The following is a 20,590-nucleotide window of genomic DNA, read 5'->3' as shown; positions in this document are numbered from 1 at the left end:
TCAGAGGCCGCGGAGCAGCGGAGCTCAGTTACATCATCATTAATTATTATTATTATCAATAATCAATAATCAGGATAGAGAAGTTTAGTTTCTGTGAAGAGAAGGAAAACGTGTTCAATGAACGAGCTTTTATTGTGAAGAAACCACTCTGATGAATGTGCTTTTATTGTGAAGGAACCACTCTGATGAATGTGCTTTTATTGTGAAGGAACCACTCTGATGAATGTGCTTTTATTGTGAAGGAACCACTCTGATGAATGTGCTTTTATTGTGAAGGAACCACTCTGATGAATGTGCTTTTATTGTGAAGGAACCACTCTGATGAATGTGCTTTTATTGTGAAGGAACCACTCTGATGAATGAGCTTTTATTGTGAAGGAACCACTCTGATAAATGTGCTTTTATTGTGAAGGAACCACTCTGATGAATGTGCTTTTATTGTGAAGGAACCACTCTGATAAATGTGCTTTTATTGTGAAGGAACAACTTTTATTGTGAAGGAACAATGAATGATGAGCTTTTATTGTGAAGGAACGACTTTTATTGTGATGGAACGACTCTTTCAAAATAAAGTTCAGACACCAACACGTCTCCTCTGGTGGTTTCTATCACACACACACACACACACACACACACACACACACACACACACACACACCGGTCACATGGCTGTCAGGGGTCAGAGGTCAGAGTGAATGCACACACAGCAGACAGGTGTGTGTGAGTCTGTGTGTGTGTGTGTGTGTGTGTGTGTGTGTGTGTGTGTGTGTGTGTGTGTGTGTGTGTGTGTGTGTGTCAGCTGTTGTACAGTCAGCACAGTCGTTGTCGTCGTCATGGAGATTCCTCAGCAGCTGTTACACACTCACTCAGGTCGACGTCACATTTAAACGTAACAATCAACACAAAATGATGTTTGTGTGTTTATGTGTGTGTGTTTTATTGTTGTGTAGTGTATTTGTTGTGTAGTCAGATGTTGTTATTGTGTAGTTGTGTATTTGTGGTGTATTCAGTGTTAATCCTCAGATCAGTGTCTGTGTGTTTGTGTTTGTGTGTCTGACCCAGTTCCAGTTCAAACTGACTCAACATCTGTTCAACCAGATTACACACACACACACACACACACACACACACACACACACTCCAGTAACCTTTATTGTGTGCTTTTTTTTTTAATGCGGTGCCGTGACAGCATCATCTAAGACCTCAGAACAAAAACATTAAACCATAGAAACACATTAACACATTAGATACACAACACACTAGAGGAAACACACTGTATAGACATATGATGGGGAAATAAATAAAAATAAATGAAAAAAGAAACATATTTAGGAACATAAACAATAAACATTGCCAGAAAATGAATATAAATGAATATAAATGAATATAAATGAATATAAATGATATCCATCGTTCAAATAGATGGTTTTAAAGACGGGCTAGATGTTGACTCTCTCAAAAATACAGTTTGTTTTCATGGCTTTTTTATTTGTAATGTCCTTTATTGTTGTTGCATATCGGTGAATTTCTTGGGTAATTTATGGCAAGGCAATTTTATTTGTATAGCCCGTTTTTACCACCAGTTTGTCTCAAAGGGCTTTACATCCCATCGTAACAACATCCTCTGTCCTTAGACCCTCACATCCACTGAGGAAAAACTCCATGGAAAACCCTTTTAACAGGGAAAACCAGGAGAAAGCTCAGGGTGAGCAACAGAGGAGGGATCATCACCCAGGACGGACAGACGGGACAGAGATGTTGATACAGACAAGAAAACAGTTTACAGTTTATGACACAGAATGTGGGAAACATGGAAATGTTAGCAGGGTGAACTGTTCCAGGCTGGTTTGGAAACTGTCCTTTTTTTTTTTTTTTTTTGTGGATATGAAATTTGGCCGTATAGTCCAGTATACAGGCAATCTAGCTCATTTTGGACCCAAAAAATAGAACTAATTGTCACAGAATGTTTTTCACCATCCATCATTTCTATGAGGTGTCTAGAACAACATACTAAAAGTCCTAAGAAATCCTAGTTGGAGAAATATGTTTAATTCTCATCAATCCAAGACTGATTTACTGTATAAAGTCTATGGTGCTGACAACAATACACCCCAATGGGGCTATTGTTTTACTTTACTCCTAACACAATCAAACTTTACACAAGGAATGTTTTCATGAAATGTAACATTTTTTGTATTACAACTTTAAATAAATAAAAAAAAAACCCTCCAGGGGCTTGTAGGGCGGCGTTCTCCGGCTACAGCTCTAAGCTAATGAGCATAGACACATTTGTGAGGTACAGAAGTCGTTCATACATAATAAATACAAACATGGTTTAACATGATTTAACATTGTACAATGCAATACAAAAGCTTGATAAACATATGATAAGAAATATAAAACAATCCCAGTTTAGATAGGCAGACCATGTGGAAAGTATTGACTGGTTAGCAGGAGAGACTTTAGTGCTCTGAGTCCTTGAGTTGTGGTAAAGATTTAAAAAAATAAAAAAATAAAAAATGTACAGGTAATAAATTCCATATTCTTGGTCCACGATAAAGTAACAGAACTGTGATTGAGAGGTACAGCAATATTGGGGTCTAAGGTGACAAGAGTTACGTGTGGAATAGGTGTGAATAATGAAAAGATGATGGAAGGAGTTTTTTTAGGGAACCATAAACAAATAAACCAATCTGAAGATGATTCACTTGATAAACACTGAGGATACCAGACTGAAGGAATAAAGGCTGTGAAGAAAGTTGTGTTTGGGAGCGTGCCTAGTTCCCACCGCCCTATGTTCCCTCATTTCTAAGGTTTTTTTTTTTCTTTCCAAAATTAGGGCCTATGTTCCCACATTTCCTTTATGATCAATTTGCATCAGATTTTATCCCCATTTCTCCCAATTTGGTCGTCAATTACACCCAACCTGTTATCCAGTAGCAGTTGACTACAGACTACAGGGCTGTGGGAACATGGGGCCCAATTTTCTAAATTTTCAGTGAAAAAAAAAGATCTTAGAAATGAGGGAACATAGGAATCACCCCTTGTGGTTTTTGTCCATTTTATTCACCTGGAGCAGCCTCTCTGTGTCCAGGTGACGTCACACAGGTAGCCTATAGGGAGGTGGTGGTAGAGGTGGTAGAGGTAGAGGTGTGGTGGGGGGCTCGAACCGGTGTCCGGCCGGGGGAGGGCGCTGTGCCGCTGCCGAGGAGCCGCTGAGCAGCAGGGGGGAGAAGAGGAGGAGGAGGAGGAGGGAAGAGGGGGAGAGGAGGGAAGAGGGGGGTAAAGAGGAGGAGGAGTAACCGGACACCACCGACTCTCCGTGCGGCTCCTGGCCGCTCACAGCTTCACTAGAGGCGGCGGCAGCAGCAGCGGAGCACCGGGAGGAGCAGCGGGAGGAGCAGCGGACTGAGACCGAGCAGCAGCTGCCTCAAGCGGCCAAGAGGCGCCGCTGCTCCCGCTGACTGGACTTTACCAACCGCCTCATCTGGCTCTCTGCTTCTCTGGCTCTCCCGCCCCTACTACAGGAGGAATAACGGAGTTACCGTGAAGAAAGTGTAGAGGAGGAGGAGAGGAGGAGGAGAGGAGGAGAGGAGGAGGAGGAGGAGGAGGAGGAGGAGAAGAGGAGAACCAGAACCAGCAGCATGAAGAAGAACCAGTCCGGGAAACGGGTGAGTGTTACCGGACACCGGTGTTGGGGTTCAACCGAAGCCGGAGGAACAAAAGCCTCAGTCAGTCAGGAGTTCTCTCTCAGGCTTTTATTGTGAAGGATCAGCGGCCCTATGGCTGCTTATTATAGGACACACTTCCGCTTTTCACAATAAGAGCGGCGCTCCTCGTTATTTAAACCGTTCAAAGTCAAGAAAACCTTTAGAAAAAAGTAATATAGCCTACTTAACGTTCATTTTATTCAGTATGCTTGAGTATAAGTATAAGTAGGCCTATAGCAAGTATACTATGGACCATGTATGTAGCATACCAGAAAGTATACTAATTTACTTCTTCTGACTAAATTGGAACATTTCAAGTTTATAAAAGTATACAACAAGTACAATCTATATACTCCTAGTGTATTAAGTATATATATCTATATATATATAGATATATAGATAGATAGATAGATAGATAGATAGATAGATAGATAGATAGATAGATAGATAGATAGAACTTTATTCATCCCGAAGAAAATTATTCTGCCAGGACGCTCCAGAGGAAAATAACTTAGTTAAAGAAAATAAATAGGATACACAGAGGAAAATATATGATCAAATATATCCTGCAATGTCTAGACAATGAATATACTTCTAGTCCACATTTTAGTTTATAAAAGTATACTTTATATGGTCATTTTAAGTTTACAAAAGTACACTTTCTACAGTAGGCTACTATACTGCCTCAGTTTTAGTATAAATGAGTATACTTGTAGTACACTTTAATAAAATACTTTTTTTTTTTTTTTTTTTGCACCTAAAATGTTGAATTTTATTTCACGTTTTTAACATTTCACCAAAAGTTTTTGCCTTCTTCCCTCCAGCAACATAAAAACAGTGCGAATCAACATCGAGGCCCAGAATAAAACTGTGGAAACGTTTTGGCAAAAATCATTTAGTTTTACATTATATGTGCCTCAAAGTTCAAAGGTTTTTAAGGTTTTACAAGCAGCAATAACTTCAGTTTTACAGTGTTATTCATTTCCAATAAACAACTTTTTGCTGAGGGGGAGAGGAAATGATGGAGGAATATGATAGAATATGATGAGAACAGCTGAGAGAGAAGAGAAAGAGACAAACAGAGACACAGAGAGGTAGAGAGAGGATCGGGTGTCGGTCGGTAACTCACGTTTCAGCCGTTAAACGGACTCACAACACAAACAGAGTCACAACCTGAGGTGAACCCGTTTGAACCTGATCAATAATCAATACAACAGGAAATAAAGAAGAGAGAAGAACTTCATTATTTATTTAATTTAATTTCATTCAGTTTATTTGATCGGGACAATGCAGGTTAACAAACATAGTGACACTTCCACTCGTTACAAACAGGTCGATGTGACTGAAGTTCTGCAGACAGAGATTAGAGCTGAAGCTAGTTTCTAACTCCCGTCCCTAGTTGGGCTTTTAGTAGAAACAAGAAGGTAAGAAGAAAGACTTCAAAGTTACATAACAACACTATAAAATGTACAATACATCTAAAATCACACCAAGTCATGACACATTAAAAATGCAAACAGTTCTGATTTAGTTTCAGCCAGATTTTAACCTTTGTATTAAAAATTCTAATATCTCGGGTTAGTTTTATTTCGGTTAAAGGAGCTCTTCTTACGGTGTGAGATTTTACAGTTGCCACTTGCCGTACCCCTGGTGATCCTTTCACTATTTTGTCTTCTAAAACGACTACACAGCACATCTGGAGCCAATAAAAACCAGTTTGACAGACGGAAATTTTAAGAAATTGTCAAAACTAAGCAAATTCTAGCTACTGCTTCAAGTTGAGACAGTGATGCCACTTTATTGGTTTCTTGGCCATTGTTTTTTATGGTTTGATTATACAGAGATGCAATTGACTTGATTGTGTTTGTAGAGGCCTGACTCAGACTCACACTGTAACATAATACCACATATGAGAAAACCCAGATATTTAAAATCTTTTACCGTCTCAGTTTCTTCTCCCTGCGATGTTGTGATAAAATCTTCTGATTGTGATGTGTTTATATTGTTACATCACAGATACAGATAGATCCATCCAGCTGAGTTTGTGAGTTCATTCATCATCAATAAACCCTGATGACGTTGCTGCTGCTGCTGCACAAACTGTCTATAATCAATAATCAATAATCAATAAAAGAGAAATGAAAGTAAAGTTCAGTCTGGTCACAGCTGGTGGTGACGAGTCAGTTCTGATCTGATCTGTAGCTGAGGGCAAAGGAGCCGCTGTTGTTAATCTACATCACAAAAGACTCAAAACATCTGAATGAGAAAGAGAGAGAAGACTCACAACACACACACAGACACACACACACGCCCGTCTTCATTCTCAGTGTCAATAAAGTTTGTTGAGCAGAATCTGAACTGTGATAATAAAACATCAACAGATTGAATTCCCAACAAAATCTTTATTTATTTCCAATCATTTTAACACACACACACACAGACACACATATAGCCTATATATACACATATATAGTACCTATATATAGTAGGCTATATAACCACTGTGACTCCTGCAACCCAACTATGATTAAGACAGACGAATAAAACAGCTACATAAATAAATGAATATAAATAACTAAAGAAAATAAAAAGTTAAATACATGCATGAATGAATGAAATAATAATACGAAGGTGAAAGTAAAAAGACAGAACGAGCTGTAGCCTGCTCATACTCTACTAAGTAGACTCTACACATGTGTGAGAGATAGTGGGCATTTAAAGGACAGTTCTGGGTAAATTCAACTCGGGGCTGTATATTCCTAACATTTCAGGTGGTGTCTGTGGATATTCTCATTCATCCAGGTCATCGTTCTTAGTTTAGTTTAGTTTATTCGTTTATTAAGGAACAGTGTGCAATTACATTAATCATTTGCAGAAAAAAAATGAAGAGATGGTTGCACCAGATTTAGCTCTTGTGCTTGCTTTTGTGGTGACGTTGTGTTATTATCTCATAGTGTGGTGAATGTGCAGCTCACAACTTGTCCACCAGAGCGTTGTGGAGTTGTTGGATTGTGTATTTGATGAGTTTGATGAGGGAAACCAAGAAATCCCATAATGAGCCTCCGTAGCGTAGCTCTGAGCAGCTCACGGCTCTGCTCCTCCGTTCTAAAAACAGCTTGCACCGACAATTAAAGGTAACAAACCTACTGCTATGACTATAGGGATTATGGCAATGGGCCAATTTGACAAAATGTTGAACTATCCCTTTAACTCCCAGCAGGTTGCAGCAGCTGTAGTGAAGCTCTGTAGTTTAGTCTCCTACTCTGGTTCTGAAGCTGTTGACCTCTTGTCCATCCACCAGACAACAGGCCTTCATCTGAAACTAACAGATGCTTCTTTCTTGTGTTTCAGTAACTGGGTAGACTAGACGCCGATAGAAAGCATTTTGGTTCTAAATGTTATTTTATCTCTAATAATTCATCAATACACAGTTTCTTTCTTTGAGAACTTTGACACAAACAATTGTCCTTTTATATTTCATGCAAACATCTGGTGCTGTTGAATTTATTAAAGGTGTAGCTACAGAAATGGCCGTTTGTCCTGTTTGTCGCGCCGAGTTGTCCCGAGCTGCAACACGAGTTTACCCGAGTGAGGAAAACGAATTTGATTGGTCGTTATGGAGCGGGCGGGATATTCAATGCTTGGGGCGAGACCGAGCTCCGTGTGTGTGTGTGTGTCTCTCTCAGACGTTTGATTGACGGATGATGGATCCAATATCAGTGGCTGGTGAATCGTGAGCAGGCTGACGTATATTGAATGAATGAATGTTTTATTTTCGTGTCATGCCACCACTGTGGCCCATCCCATATGGGATTACAAGACACAATAACAAATACAAAAAACAAAGACTAAACAGTTCTTCCTGTTGGTGTTACTGCCACACAGGTGTGACATAAATAAACATTAAGTTACTTTCAGTATTCAACTATATATCTCTCTTCGTCTCATTGCCTAACCCTTTTCAAGAAATAAAGAAAATGCAAAAATATTCAAATGAAAAAGATGTTTTAGCTTCTCAGCATCGTCCAACCACACACATTCATTATTTGGATCTACTTTACTAAGCAATTTTTGTCTTATAGAGTCATAGAAAGGACAGTAGAACACAAAATGAATTTAATTCTCCACCTCTTGGATGTCACATAAATTACAAATTCTATCATCTTCTGCTGTGCCAATGTATAATCCGTGCGCCTGCATTATCCAATGCGAAAAAAAATGCACACTTTCATCCCGGATTTACTCAAAAATAGAATTTTGCACAAAGTTTGGCCTACATCGTCTGATAGATGAGTTATTACACTAATGTTAGGACCCACAGTGGACTTAAATTAAATTTTCTTTTCTGCACAGCTTTAAGTTTACCTGTAGTCCTGTAGGAACATCAACAGGTTTAATTGTAAGGTATTGATGAGTGTACTGTGTTGTATTGTATTGATCACCTGTCCTCTCCAGGGGGCTCAGGACTCGGCGCCTCAGAACCAGCAGCCGGAGAAACTGGGCTGGATCAGGAAGTTCTGTGGCCGAGGAATCTTCAGGGAGATCTGGAAGAACCGCTACGTGGTCCTGAGAGGAGACCAGCTGTTCATCTGTGAGAAGGAGGTGAGAGGGGGCGGGGCCAGTGCATAGGGGGAGGGGGCGGAGCTAACAGGTGAGAGGGGGCGGGGCCAGACAGGTCTAATCACAGACGTGTCTGTTCTGATGGTCCCAGTCAGCAGTGAAGTAGAGCTGTCAAGATGTTAGCAGTAACTACATATAAACTGTAGCTGTCATGTTCAGCTGCATCAGAATAGACCGAATCTCCTTGTTGTTTACAACTACTTCCTGGTAGAAAACCAGCATGAGAACAATAGTGACGGACGAGAGTTTCACTATATTTATCTACTTTTTCATGTCACTATATCACCGTTTAGACTAATCTGATGTTTGTAAAGTTTATAAAACCAATGATTGGACAAACATTACTATTTATGTGTGCACATTTTTGTAATTAGTCATGGTTATCATAGATTAGCCGGGCTAACGGTTAGCTACCTGTTAGCTACCTGTTTAACTTTAATAACTCAGTGACTCAATAAACGCTCCATGAACAAATATTTTCTCCAGCGGATATCTGAGTTCCAACATGACTGAGCTAACTGGAGTAGTTTCATGTCGTGTCCCACAACGGGAGGGTTTTAACAGCTGACGTCCTGCTGTTAGCTTAGCTTCTGCCATTAGTTTAGATACCGCCGTTAGCTTAGCTGCTGCTGTTAGCTGTCCCTGTCAGCTGAGCCACTGATGCTTTCTTAGTCTGGCCTGACGGACGTGTGTTGCTGCGATTAGCCTAGTGGTCGGAACGAGCCACTCGTTACCCCGCGGACCCAAATCCAGTTTCCAACCGGCAATATTGCGAGCGCACCGTTGCTACGGTGCCGACCACAACCATTGTGACTGGTTGGAAAAATTCCAAATGGCCGGAGAGTTTTTTTTCTCTGATCGCAGAATCATAGGCGGAGCAGCCAGACCCTTCTTCTTCTCTGGAGGAGGGTCTGGCCAGCGAGACTGATGCTTTCTAGACAAGCTAATACCGTTAGCTTAGCTACCGTTAGCTGTCCCTGTCAGCTGCAGCCACTGATACTTTCTAGACAAGCTAATACTGTTAGCTTAGCTACCGTTAGCTTAGCTACCGTTAGCTTAGCTACCGTTAGCTGTCCCTGTCAGCTGAGCCACTGATGCTTTCTAGACACCGTGATTCCCCCAAACTGAATAAATACAACACATAGCAACACAGAAATAGTGATGTTTCTTCAATCATTTCAGATTTGTCTAAACGGTGATAGGGCGTGAAAAATATGATATAGCTAAACTCTCGTTCATTCCTACTTTTCTCATTCACAACATGGTTTTCTAACAGGAAGTAGAATGTAAACAACAAGGAGATTCGGTCTATAGATAGATAGATATACTTTATTGATCCCAAGCTGGGAAATTACAGAATATCATGGAGAAGTTCTGTTGATTCTGAGTGGAAACAGAAAGTTCCTCATCCACTTTCTACAGCGTCGTTCTGCAGAGTCGGGTTTCAGAGAGAGAGAGAGAGAGAGAGAGAGAGAGGTCGGGTTTCACTGATGTAACAGAACCCGGATCGTCCTCACAGAACCTTTATGTCGCTCTGAGACAGAACCTGAAGGAACCAGAACATCACACTGGTCCTGGTCCTGGTTCTGGTTCTGGTTCTGGTTCTGAAGCTTCACTTCCTCAGGCAGAGCTGGCACACCGCTAATTAGCTTAGCTCAAACACTGGAAGTGTATAGGTAGTGTTAGCCTGCCTCCTACCTAAAGTCGCTAATTAGCTTAGCTCAAACACTGGAAGTGTATAGGTAGTGTTAGCCATGCCTCCCACCTAAAGTCGCTAATTAGCTTAGCTCAAACGCTGGAAGTGTATACCGTAAAACTTCAAATAATGGCCGAGTCCCAAATTGCCGCCGGTCCCAATTAACCGCCGGGTGTAGCAAAATATTTTTTATATTAAACGCCCATCCCAAATAAACGCCGGGTCAAACATTGTTTTTCTGGTTGCCAAAAAATATTCTATGCAAATATAGCGGGTGTCTCGGGACATTAAAGTCGGCCGAGGACCGACGAGACGTCAGCTGGTTGCTCCTGCCCGGTCTGTCCACTCCTCTCAGCCGCACTTCAGCACCTGTCCTGGGCTGCACAGTGTCGGCTCGGCTCGGCTCGCTCCTCGTTTTAAATGACTTCACTCCTTTTAAAAGTAGCGTAAACAGCCTACTGTTCTCTGATTACTCATACGCGTATTTAGTTAGGCTATACGTTGCATTATTATATAGGGTGAATTCAGGTATATTGGGACATCAGGTAATTTGGGACAGATAAGGAAAAACACTGCTTCCACTTGCCTTGAATGGGCTATGGCAAAGTTAAAGGTGCTGATACATTCCTTTGGATGTCTACATTAAAAGTCACATTAAATATTTTGGGTGACATCACACAGGGGGGTGGGGTCAGCATCAAACAGGACGCTGACCCCAAATATCAGGAGGTAAGCAAAACGGCATGTGCTTTTGTTGGAATTTAATATAAGGCTATTACATTTGTATGACTAATTTACTGTAGGTATGAAAGTTATATTAAGATGTGTGATGCATTGGTGTACTAAAATAAACAAACATTGGTTTGTGAGGATGTTTACATTTTCTTAATTTGGACATTTTCTTGCTGTCCCAAATTACCAATAGTGGTATGGTAATTTGGGACAGCATGTTCAGGTTATTTGGGACAGTGTTTCTGGGTTTATATTGAAATATTTCAATAGTGTAGTCATATCTTACACGCTTAAAAGTGAGAAATTCTTACACATATAGGGAAAACAAGTACCTTTGTACATTTCAGAATATCAAATCAGCGGTTAATGTTGAATATGTGAAGTGACGTTCAAAAATAGGTCAGATTGTTTTACCTCTTATTATGTCATGAGTTATCTTTATTTTATATATTTATATTTAACAAAATATAAAAATAAATGTATTTTTAAAAACATGCTTGCTTCTCCTGAGGTCAATAGTCTGCTCACAATATGTTTTAGGCTATTAAATCTGCTGTTTGTTGAAATAATTTGTATATTTGGTTGATTTGGTTACAAATCACGAGATTATAAACAATACACAACATAAAAATAATAGGCTATAGGCCTAATGTACATAAATAAGCAATCTATTCATGTCTTTTTTAATGTAATTGCAGCTCCATGCAAAATCCCATTGCACAAGCCTGTGTCCCAAATTACCAAACCTACTGTCCCAATTTACCAAACAAGTTGCGAAAAAATAGTTTTGTGTCAAAACCTTTAAAATAGAGTGCTGTGCTCTCACAAAAGAATTTTAGCACATAATTGTTTCACATAAAGAACGCAGACACCTAGAGGAATCCAGACATATCTCATTTGTTGGGTTATTTATTAATCTTGATTACAAAAAATGGCTCAGAAAATGAATTTACAAAAATTGTCCCAATATACCTGAATTCACCCTAGACCTACTTCATTCAATCAACAAAAAAAAAAAAAAGGACGGTGGTGCGAGCCAACACAGGTGCTGAAGTGTGGGAGAGGAGTGAGAGACTGGGCGTCCGCAGGGTTTTTGCAACTTGCGGCAGATCAAGAAGGGCGGAGGACCGACATGACGGGGGTCTCAGTCTCCTGGTACCTGTGCGGGTCAGGACCGCGGAGGTCAGCGAGACCGAGAACGAGTCCGCCCTGGCCGTATTTACAGTAATGCCTCGAGAAACGACCACCGCCGCCGCCTGCCGCCACAGAGTGAAGCCTCTTTCCCCAGAAGGAGGTCCAGGTTGAACACTATTAATAAACGCAGGTCCCTAATAAACGCCGGTTGATTTGAGCGATTTAAGCAAATAAACGCCCGGGCCCTTATTTGGTGTTTTACGGTAGGTAGTGTTAGCCTGCCTCCACCTAAAGTAGCTAATTAGCTTAGCTCAAACGCTTGAAGTGTATAGGTAGTGTTAGCCTGCCTCCTACCTACAGTCGCTAATTAGCTTAGCTCAAATGCTGGAAGTGTATGGGTAGTGTTAGCCTGCCTCCTACCTAAAGTCGCTAATTAGCTTAGCTCAAACGCTGGTAGTGTATAGGTAGTGTTAGCCTGCCTCCACCTAAAGTCGCTAATTAGCTTAGCTCAAACACTGGAAGTGTATGGGTAGTGTTAGCCTGCCTCCACCTAAAGTCGCTAATTAGCTTAGCTCAAACACTGGAAGTGTATGGGTAGTGTTAGCCTGCCTCCTACCCGAGCTGAAATCAGCAGTCAGAAGCTGATTTCGTTTTAGCTCTAAACTCTGTAAATATTTCACTTTATCCACATTTCAAACATGTTTAGGTGAGAAAGTAGCCGTTTAGATCAGCAGTGTGTCGTTAATTTGTCTAAATACCAGCTGTTTACAATTTTGTTGGGACGAATTTGGCGCTACTCAAGCTAGCCGTTGTGACCAACGCACTTCCGGTTACTTTCACAAAATAAAACACCCATTGCCCTTTACATACAGAAAACCATGACGATAGAATTTGTGCTTTTACTTTGAAACAGGAAGCTAACCTACCCTCGATGTAGCTAGCTTGAACCAAAATAAAGCGTCTTTGCTTGAACCCTCCGTTTTGACCGATCTCGTCCCGTTAGCGGCATTTGACCGCTCAAGATGCCTTACCGGAGAGTTTTGTCAGCTCTGAGACGAAGATCGGCCGCCGGTTTCCGTTTAGAGTTGCTGAAGAGTTTCTCTGATGACTTTAGGTGGAGGCAGGCTAACACTACCCATACACTTCCAGTGTTTGAGCTAAGCTAATTAGCGACTTTAGGTAGAGGCAGGCTAACACTACCCATACACTTCCAGCGTTTGAGCTAAGCTAATTAGCGACTTTAGGTAGAGGCAGGCTAACACTACCCATACACTTCCAGTGTTTGAGCTAAGCTAACTAGCGACTTTAGGTGGAGGCAGGCTAACACTACCTATGCACTTCCAGTGTTTGAGCTAAGCTAACTAGCGACTTTAGGTAGGAGGCAGGCTAACACTACCTATGCACTTCCAGTGTTTGAGCTAAGCTAATTACGGGCGATACGGCTCTATCTCCATGGTTACTGCACGCACAGTTGAAAGGATGGTGTCTATCTGCTGGTCATGGACTCAGGAGTGAGGCAAGACACGAAAAAAAAAATGTTGGCGTATCCCTTTAAGCCTCATGATGATATGTACATACAGTACATCTGTCTCTGTGAGTGTGTTGCCATGGAGACAGCTCTACATCCCATAATGAGCTCACAGACTGGTGATGTAAACGTCTGATTATTGATTATTGATCGTCTGGAGGCCGGAGGCAGCGACCGACCTCAGTGTGTGTGTGTGTGTTTGTGTCTGTGTGTGTGTGTGTGCGTGTGTGTGTGTGTGTGTCTGTGTGTGTGTGTGTGTGTGTGTGTGTGTGTGTGTGTGTGTGTGGGCGTGGCCTCTCTCCCAGGAAGTCTCAGTTTAGAGCTGGTGAATAATGGATGTTGTTTCCATGGTGATTAATGAGCGGAGGGTTTACCTGCTGTGTGTGTGTGTGTGTGTGTGTCCTCTGTGTGGATTTAAACAAAGTTTCAGAATTTGAATTTACAAACTACGGCGGCCCAGACGGCTCAACACAAACAAATCCAGACACACATGAACAACAACCAAATACACACAAATACACAACACGAGTGTCTCCAGCACTTAGCTTAGCTTAGCTTAGCATAAAGACTGGAAACAAAGGGAAACTGCTAGCCTCTCATATCAGTAATTTACCTTTTTTAGAGTAATATTTACTTTTTTAGAGTAATATTTACTTTTCTAGAGTAATATTTACTTTTCTAGAGTAATATTTACCCTTTTTAGACTAATATTTACTTCTTTAGAGTAATTTTTACTTAGCCTACTTTTTTTTGTCATTTTCGTCTGCTTTTCAGAGTAATAGGTACTTTTTTAGAGTAATATTTAATTTTTTAGAGTAATATTGACATTTCTTAGACTAATATTTACTTTTTAGAGTAATATTTACCTTTTTAGAGTAATATTTACCTTTTTAGAGTTTTTTGGTGTTTTGTATTGTATTGTTTTGTTTTGTTTTGTTTTTATCCTCTGTGAGGCACTTTGTGTTACAATGTATGAAAAGTGCCATATAAATAAAGTTGATTTGATTTGATTTTAGAGTAATATTTACCTTTTTAGAGTAATATTTACTATTTTAGAGTAATATTTACCTTTTTAGAGTAATATTTACCCTTTTTAGAGTAATATTTACTATTTTAGAGTAATATTTACTTTTTTAGAGTAATATTTACCTTTTTAGAGTAATATTTACCCTTTTTAGACAAATATTTACTTTCTTAAAGTGATATTTACCCTTTTAGACAAGGTAATATTTACTTTTTTAGAGTAACATTTACCTTTTTTAGAGTAACATTTACTCCTGTTATCTGTATGTGAGTTCACATGGAGCCAGATGTTCAGACTAGAATCAGTCCAGAGTCCAAACTGAATGAAAACGCTCCGTATAAACAGCTCCGTCAGAATAAACAGGTGGAATAACCCTTTACTAGACCGGTCCACAGTGAAACGACATCATGGTTGTGTTGTTTGAGGGTGAATGCTCATGTTGAACCGTGGTTGTTGCAGGTGAAGGAGCTGGGCCGGGCCGAGGACGTTCTGGACCTGTCGGACTACGAGCGCTGTGAAGAACTCCGTAAGAACAAGAGCCGCAGCAAGAAGAACCACAGCAAGTTCAGACTGCAGCGCTGCAGTTCACCAGGAAACATGGTACCTGTCTGTCTCTCTACCTGTCTGTCTGTTCACCTGTCTGTCTGTCTGTCTGTCTGTCTGCAGCGCTGCAGTTCACCAGGAAACATGGTACCTGTCTGTCTCTCTACCTGTCTGTCTGTTCACCTGTCTGTCTGTCTGTCTGACTGCAGCGCTGCAGCTCCCCGGGGAACATGGTACCTGTCTGTCTCTCTACCTGTCTGTCTGTTCACCTGTCTGACTGCAGCGCTGCAGCTCCCCGGGGAACATGGTACCTGTCTGTCTGACTACCTGTCTGTCTGTTCACCTGTCTGTCTGTCTGTCTGACTGCAGCGCTGCAGCTCCCCGGGGAACATGGTACCTGTCTGTCTCTCTACCTGTCTGTCTGTTCACCTGTCTGACTGCAGCGCTGCAGCTCCCCGGGAAACATGGTACCTGTCTGTCTGTTCACCTGTCTGTCTGTCTGCAGCGCTGCAGCTCCCCAGGAAACATGGTACCTGTCTGTCTGTTCACCTGTCTGTCTGTCTGCAGCGCTGCAGCTCCCCAGGAAACATGGTACCTGTCTGTCTGTTCACCTGTCTGTCTGTTCACCTGTCTGTCTGACTGCAGCGCTGCAGCTCCCCGGGGAACATGGTACCTGTCTGTCTGTTCACCTGTCTGTCTGTTCACCTGTCTGTCTGACTGCAGCGCTGCAGCTCCCCGGGGAACATGGTACCTGTCTGTCTGTTCACCTGTCTGTCTGTTCACCTGTCTGACTGCAGCGCTGCAGCTCCCCGGGAAACATGGTACCTGTCTGTCTCTCTACCTGTCTGTCTGTTCACCTGTCTGTCTGCAGCGCTGCAGCTCCCCGGGAAACATGGTACCTGTCTGTCTCTCTACCTGTCTGTCTGTTCACCTGTCTGTCTGCAGCGCTGCAGCTCCCCGGGGAACATGGTACCTGTCTGTCTCTCTACCTGTCTGTCTGTTCACCTGTCAGACTGCAGCGCTGCAGCTCCCCGGGAAACATGGTACCTGTCTGTCTCTCTACCTGTCTGTCTGTCTACCTGTCTGTCTGACTGCAGCGCTGCAGTTCACCAGGAAACATGGTACCTGTCTGTCTCTCTACCTGTCTGTCTGTTCACCTGTCTGTCTGTCTGTCTGACTGCAGCGCTGCAGCTCCCCGGGGAACATGGTACCTGTCTGTCTGTTCACCTGTCTGTCTGTCTGCAGCGCTGCAGCTCCCCGGGGAACATGGTAGCTGTCTGTCTCTCTACCTGTCTGTCTCTCTACCTGTCTGTCTGTCTGTCTCTCTACCTGTCTGTCTCTACCTGTCTGTCTGTCTGTCTGTCTGTCTGTCTGTCTGTCTGTCTCTCTACCTGTCTGTCTGTCTGTCTGTCTGTCTGTCTGTCTGTCTCTCTACCTGTCTGTCTGTCTGTCTGTCTCTCTACCTGTCTGTCTGTCTGTCTGTCTGTCTGACTGCAGCGCTGCAGCTCCCCGGGAAACATGGTACCTGTCTGTCTCTCTACCTGTCTGTCTCTCTACCTGTCTGTCTGTCTGTCTCTCTACCTGTCTGTCTCTACCTGTCTGTCTGTCTGTCTGTCTGTCTGTCTGTCTGTCTGTCTGTCTCTCTGTCTGTCTGTCTGTCTGTCTGTCTGTTCACCTGTCTGTCTGTGTGCCTGTCTGTCTCTAGTTGTAACAGGCAGCGTCCTCCATCTTGGCTCAGTTTCTCCCCCAGAGCTTCATGTTCCAGATCTGGATCAGTCTCTGACCGATTGTCAAACATTTTGGTTTGTTATGAACGACTGAAATCCAGTGATGATACTGACAGTTAAAAATCACAGATAATTTTCTAATTATCTGTGAAACATTAAAGTAACACGATGCTAATAGTTACAGCAACAATATCTATATACAGACATGTCACAGAGTTATACGACTGGATCACCATCTACTGCAGCAGAGCCAGAGGGAGACTGACACAAGATGGCCGCCTGTCAGTTAGTCCTAGTCTGATCCAGCTCACCTGTGTGTGTGTGTGTGTGTGTGTGTGTGTGTGTGTGTGTGTGTGTGTAGGTTCCTAACCTGGTCTTCCTGGCCGTCAGTCCCGAGGAGAAGGAATCCTGGATCAACGTCCTGAACGCCGCCATGACCAGAGCCAAGAACCGAATCCTGGACGAGGTGCAGACAGAAATAAACCTTCTTCCTCCTCATCTTCATCTTCTGTTTGTCACTGTTGACCAACTTCCTATTGTGTGTCTGTGGCTGTGTAGTAAATCTCCCCTATCACGGATGTAGTGCACTATATAGTGTGTTCACCATTTTGTAGTGTTGTTCGAATTCTCCGCGATTAATTTCATCCACTATGTAGCTAGTGGACGACAAAACACCCACAATGCACCGCGAAACTGAAAAGTGAACAAGCGATGTACACTACTTTCTACTCCCGTATCCCACAATGCAATGTGGCCGTGTTTTGCCAGAGAAGAAGAGGAAGCTAATTAGCATGTTAGCTACGATTTCTTGAGGTTATTTAGCAGTAAACTCCTCAGACGTATTTGCCTTCGCTCCGTTTGTCTGAGCAGCAGGAGTTGGCAGCATCTCAACAATAACAGGCAGCATTTAAATCAATCTGATAAAGAAACTGGAGTAGAATATCCTCAAATGTTCCCGCAAGGGTCCGGTTTTTCATATTTCATTTTGGGGTCATTCCTATGTTCCCACAGCCCTATGTTCCCACATTTCTAACTTTTCTCACTGAAAATGAGAGAGAGAGAGTCCAGAGGGAACATAGGGCTGAGGGAACATAGGCAGTTTAGGCACGCTCCCATTTTTTTATGTGTCTGGTTTGTTTACATGATTCTCGGTGCGTCTGCTTCCGTCACAGCAGTAGGCAAACACCTGGAGCATCAGCTGACGCAACCACGTTCAGAAAATGAACGTGTAGGGGCGGTGTTTAGCTCAGTTGGTAGAGCACCCGCCCCATGTGTTGAGGCTATAGTCCTCGCTGCAGGCGGCCCCGGTTCGAGTCCCGCGTCGGACGGCCCTATCCTGCATGTCATTCCCCCCATCTCTGCCTCCCATTTCCTGTCACACTCTCAACTGTCCTATCGAATAAAGGCATGAAAAGCCAAAAAAAAAAATGTATATATAGAAAATGAACGTGTAGTGTCCAAATGAGTGGATGTGTGTGTGACTTCCTGTGTGTGTCTGTGTGTAACGACAGTGGCTTTTTGCCTTTTCCACCCGTCAATACTCCGATCAATACTCTGATCGATCGGTGTTCCAGCCTCTGATTGAACCGGAGCCGCTCTCGTGGCGTATTGACGTGGTGCTGTTTCCGTGACGACAGACTGTGTTGTTTACGTGTAGCCTAGCTCAGCTGACAGTGACATGAGACCGTCTCCATGACAACAACACGTGTGTCGACAGGTGACGGTGGACGACGCCCAGCTGAGTCACATGACCCGCGACCGAGTCCGGATCCCTCACAGCCGCCGGCCGCCGACACGAGGACACCTGCTGGCCGTGGTCAGTACCGTCTCCACGGCAACCGGCCGTCAAAAACATCACGTGTATCTAACCTGATCACTTATCAATTCATCACGGAAGCGTATTGCATTCACTTAGGGAAAGAAAAGCTCTGTTTCTCAGAGTAATATTTACCTTTTTTAATCTAATATTTACTTTTATAGAGTGATATTTACCTTTTTTAGAGTAGGCTAATATTTACATTTTTAATCTAATATTTACCCTTTTTAGAGTAATATTTACTTTTTTTAGAGTAACATACCTTTATAGACTAATATTTACCTTTTTTAGACCAATATTTACTTTTTTAGACCAATATTTACTTTTTTAGACTAATATTTACCTTTTTTAGACCAATATTTACCTTTTTAGACCAATATTTACTTTTTTAGACTAATATTTACCCTTTATAGACTAATATTTACTTTTTTAGACTAACATTTACTTTATTGGAGTGATATTTGCCTTTTTTTAGAGTAATATTTACCTTTTTTAGACTAATATTTATTTTATTAGAGTGATATTTACTTTTTTAGACCAATATTTACTTTTTTAGACTAATATTTACCCTTTATAGACTAATATTTACTTTTTAAGACTAATATTTACCTTTTTTAGAGTAATATTTACTTTTTTAGACTAATATTTACCTTTTTTAGAGTAATATTTACTTTTTTAGACTAATATTTACCTTTTTTAGACTAATATTTACCCTTTATAGACTAATATTTACCTTTTTTAGACTAATATTTACTTTTTAGACTAATATTTACCTTTTTTTTAGACTAATATTTACCCTTATTAGACCAATATTTACTTTTTTAGAGTAATATTTACTTTTTTAGAGTAATACTTACCTTTTTTAAACCAATATTTACTTTTATAGACTAATATTTACCTTTTTTTAGACTAATATTTACTTTATTAGAGTGATATTTACCTTTTTTAGAGTAATAGTTACTTTTTAGAGTAATATTTACCTCTTTTTAGACTAATATTTACTTTAATACGGTAAATATTAGTCTAAAGAGGTAAATATTAGTCGAAAAAAGGAAATAGAGTGATATTTACCTTTTTTTAGAGTAATATTTACTTTATTAGAGTGATATTTACCTTTTCTAGAGTAATATTTACTTTTTAGAGTAATATAATTTACCTCTTTAGACTAATATTTACTTTATTAGAGTAATATTTACCGTATTGATGAATAAGTCGATGGACAAACATCCTGCAGCTTCTTTATGACCAATCATTGTTATGAAGTTTCTGTGATTGTGATTGTTTTAACTGAAAGAATCTATTGATTGATTGATTGATTGATTGATTGATTGATTGATTGATTGATTGATTGATTGATTGATTGATTGATGTGGTGACAAGGGTTAAATCACGTGATGATGACATCATAGTGTTGTTGGTGATGTCACTAGGCGTCCTCCTGCTCCTCTGACGGGACTCTGACTCTGGACCTGATCCAGGAGGAGGAGCTCGGCTCAGACTGTCCTCGCTCCCGGACCGACGGCGCTCTGTCCGCCAGAACCACCGCCGCCGCCGCCGCCGAGGCTTCTGGGAAATCACAGAGTCTTCCTCGCCAGGCGGTGCCGCCGGCGGTCTGGGAGAAAACGGGAGGAAGAGACGTGACGACGGCGGCGGAGAAAAGCCGCTGCGCCTCCATGGACGAAATCCTGTCGCACTCAGAGGACAGAGCAACGACGACGACGACGAGGAACAAGAACGGGTCGCTGTCATCGTCTGGCCACGCCCCCATCGGCCGGCTGCAGGAGCTGATTGGCCAGAAGCTGCAGCAGACGGAGCGGCTGCTGACGGAGGTGAAGGCGGGGGCGTTGCCAGGCGACAGCGGCGGTGTTGTTGCCGAGCAGCAGCAGCAGGAGAGGAGGACGGAGGCGGAGCGGCTGCTAGAGGAGGCGGCGGCCGCCTGGACTCAGGCCCGCGAGGTTCTGGAGGAGGTGAAGGAGCTGCGGGCGCTGCACCGACAGCTAGGCTCCGCCCCCAACAGCAGCAGCGCCAGACTGAACCCAGACCGCAACAGCCTCATGTAG

The 20,590-nt window shown here is 42.1% G+C and overlaps 1 protein-coding gene across 1 annotated transcript; it reads left to right on the top strand.

The window, feature by feature from the left end:
- Window positions 1-3,635: 3,635 nt before the first annotated feature.
- Window positions 3,636-20,590, top strand: plekho1b (pleckstrin homology domain containing O1b). Its single transcript, XM_085803462.1, has 6 exons — window positions 3,636-3,671; window positions 8,166-8,312; window positions 14,904-15,044; window positions 17,076-17,180; window positions 18,432-18,530; window positions 19,961-20,590. The coding sequence occupies exons 1-6, from the start codon at window positions 3,645-3,647 to the stop codon at window positions 20,588-20,590; spliced, it is 1,149 nt and encodes a 382-aa protein (XP_085659588.1). The 5' UTR covers window positions 3,636-3,644.

The sequence above is a fragment of the Trachurus japonicus genome, chromosome 16 (genome assembly GCF_045865225.1).
Source record: "Trachurus japonicus isolate A0001 chromosome 16, Traja_1.0".
Taxonomy (NCBI): domain Eukaryota; kingdom Metazoa; phylum Chordata; class Actinopteri; order Carangiformes; family Carangidae; genus Trachurus; species Trachurus japonicus.
Note: the sequence above shows the minus strand (reverse complement) of the source record. Positions and strands in the feature narration are given on the sequence as shown.

Coding starts and splice junctions, on each gene's coding strand:
- plekho1b (XM_085803462.1), top strand. CDS start 3,645: ATGAAGAAGAACCAGTCCGGGAAACGG. Junction 8,313..14,903: donor TGTTCATCTGTGAGAAGGAG/GTGAGAGGGGGC, acceptor TGGTTGTTGCAG/GTGAAGGAGCTGGGCCGGGC. Junction 15,045..17,075: donor GCAGTTCACCAGGAAACATG/GTACCTGTCTGT, acceptor GTGTGTGTGTAG/GTTCCTAACCTGGTCTTCCT.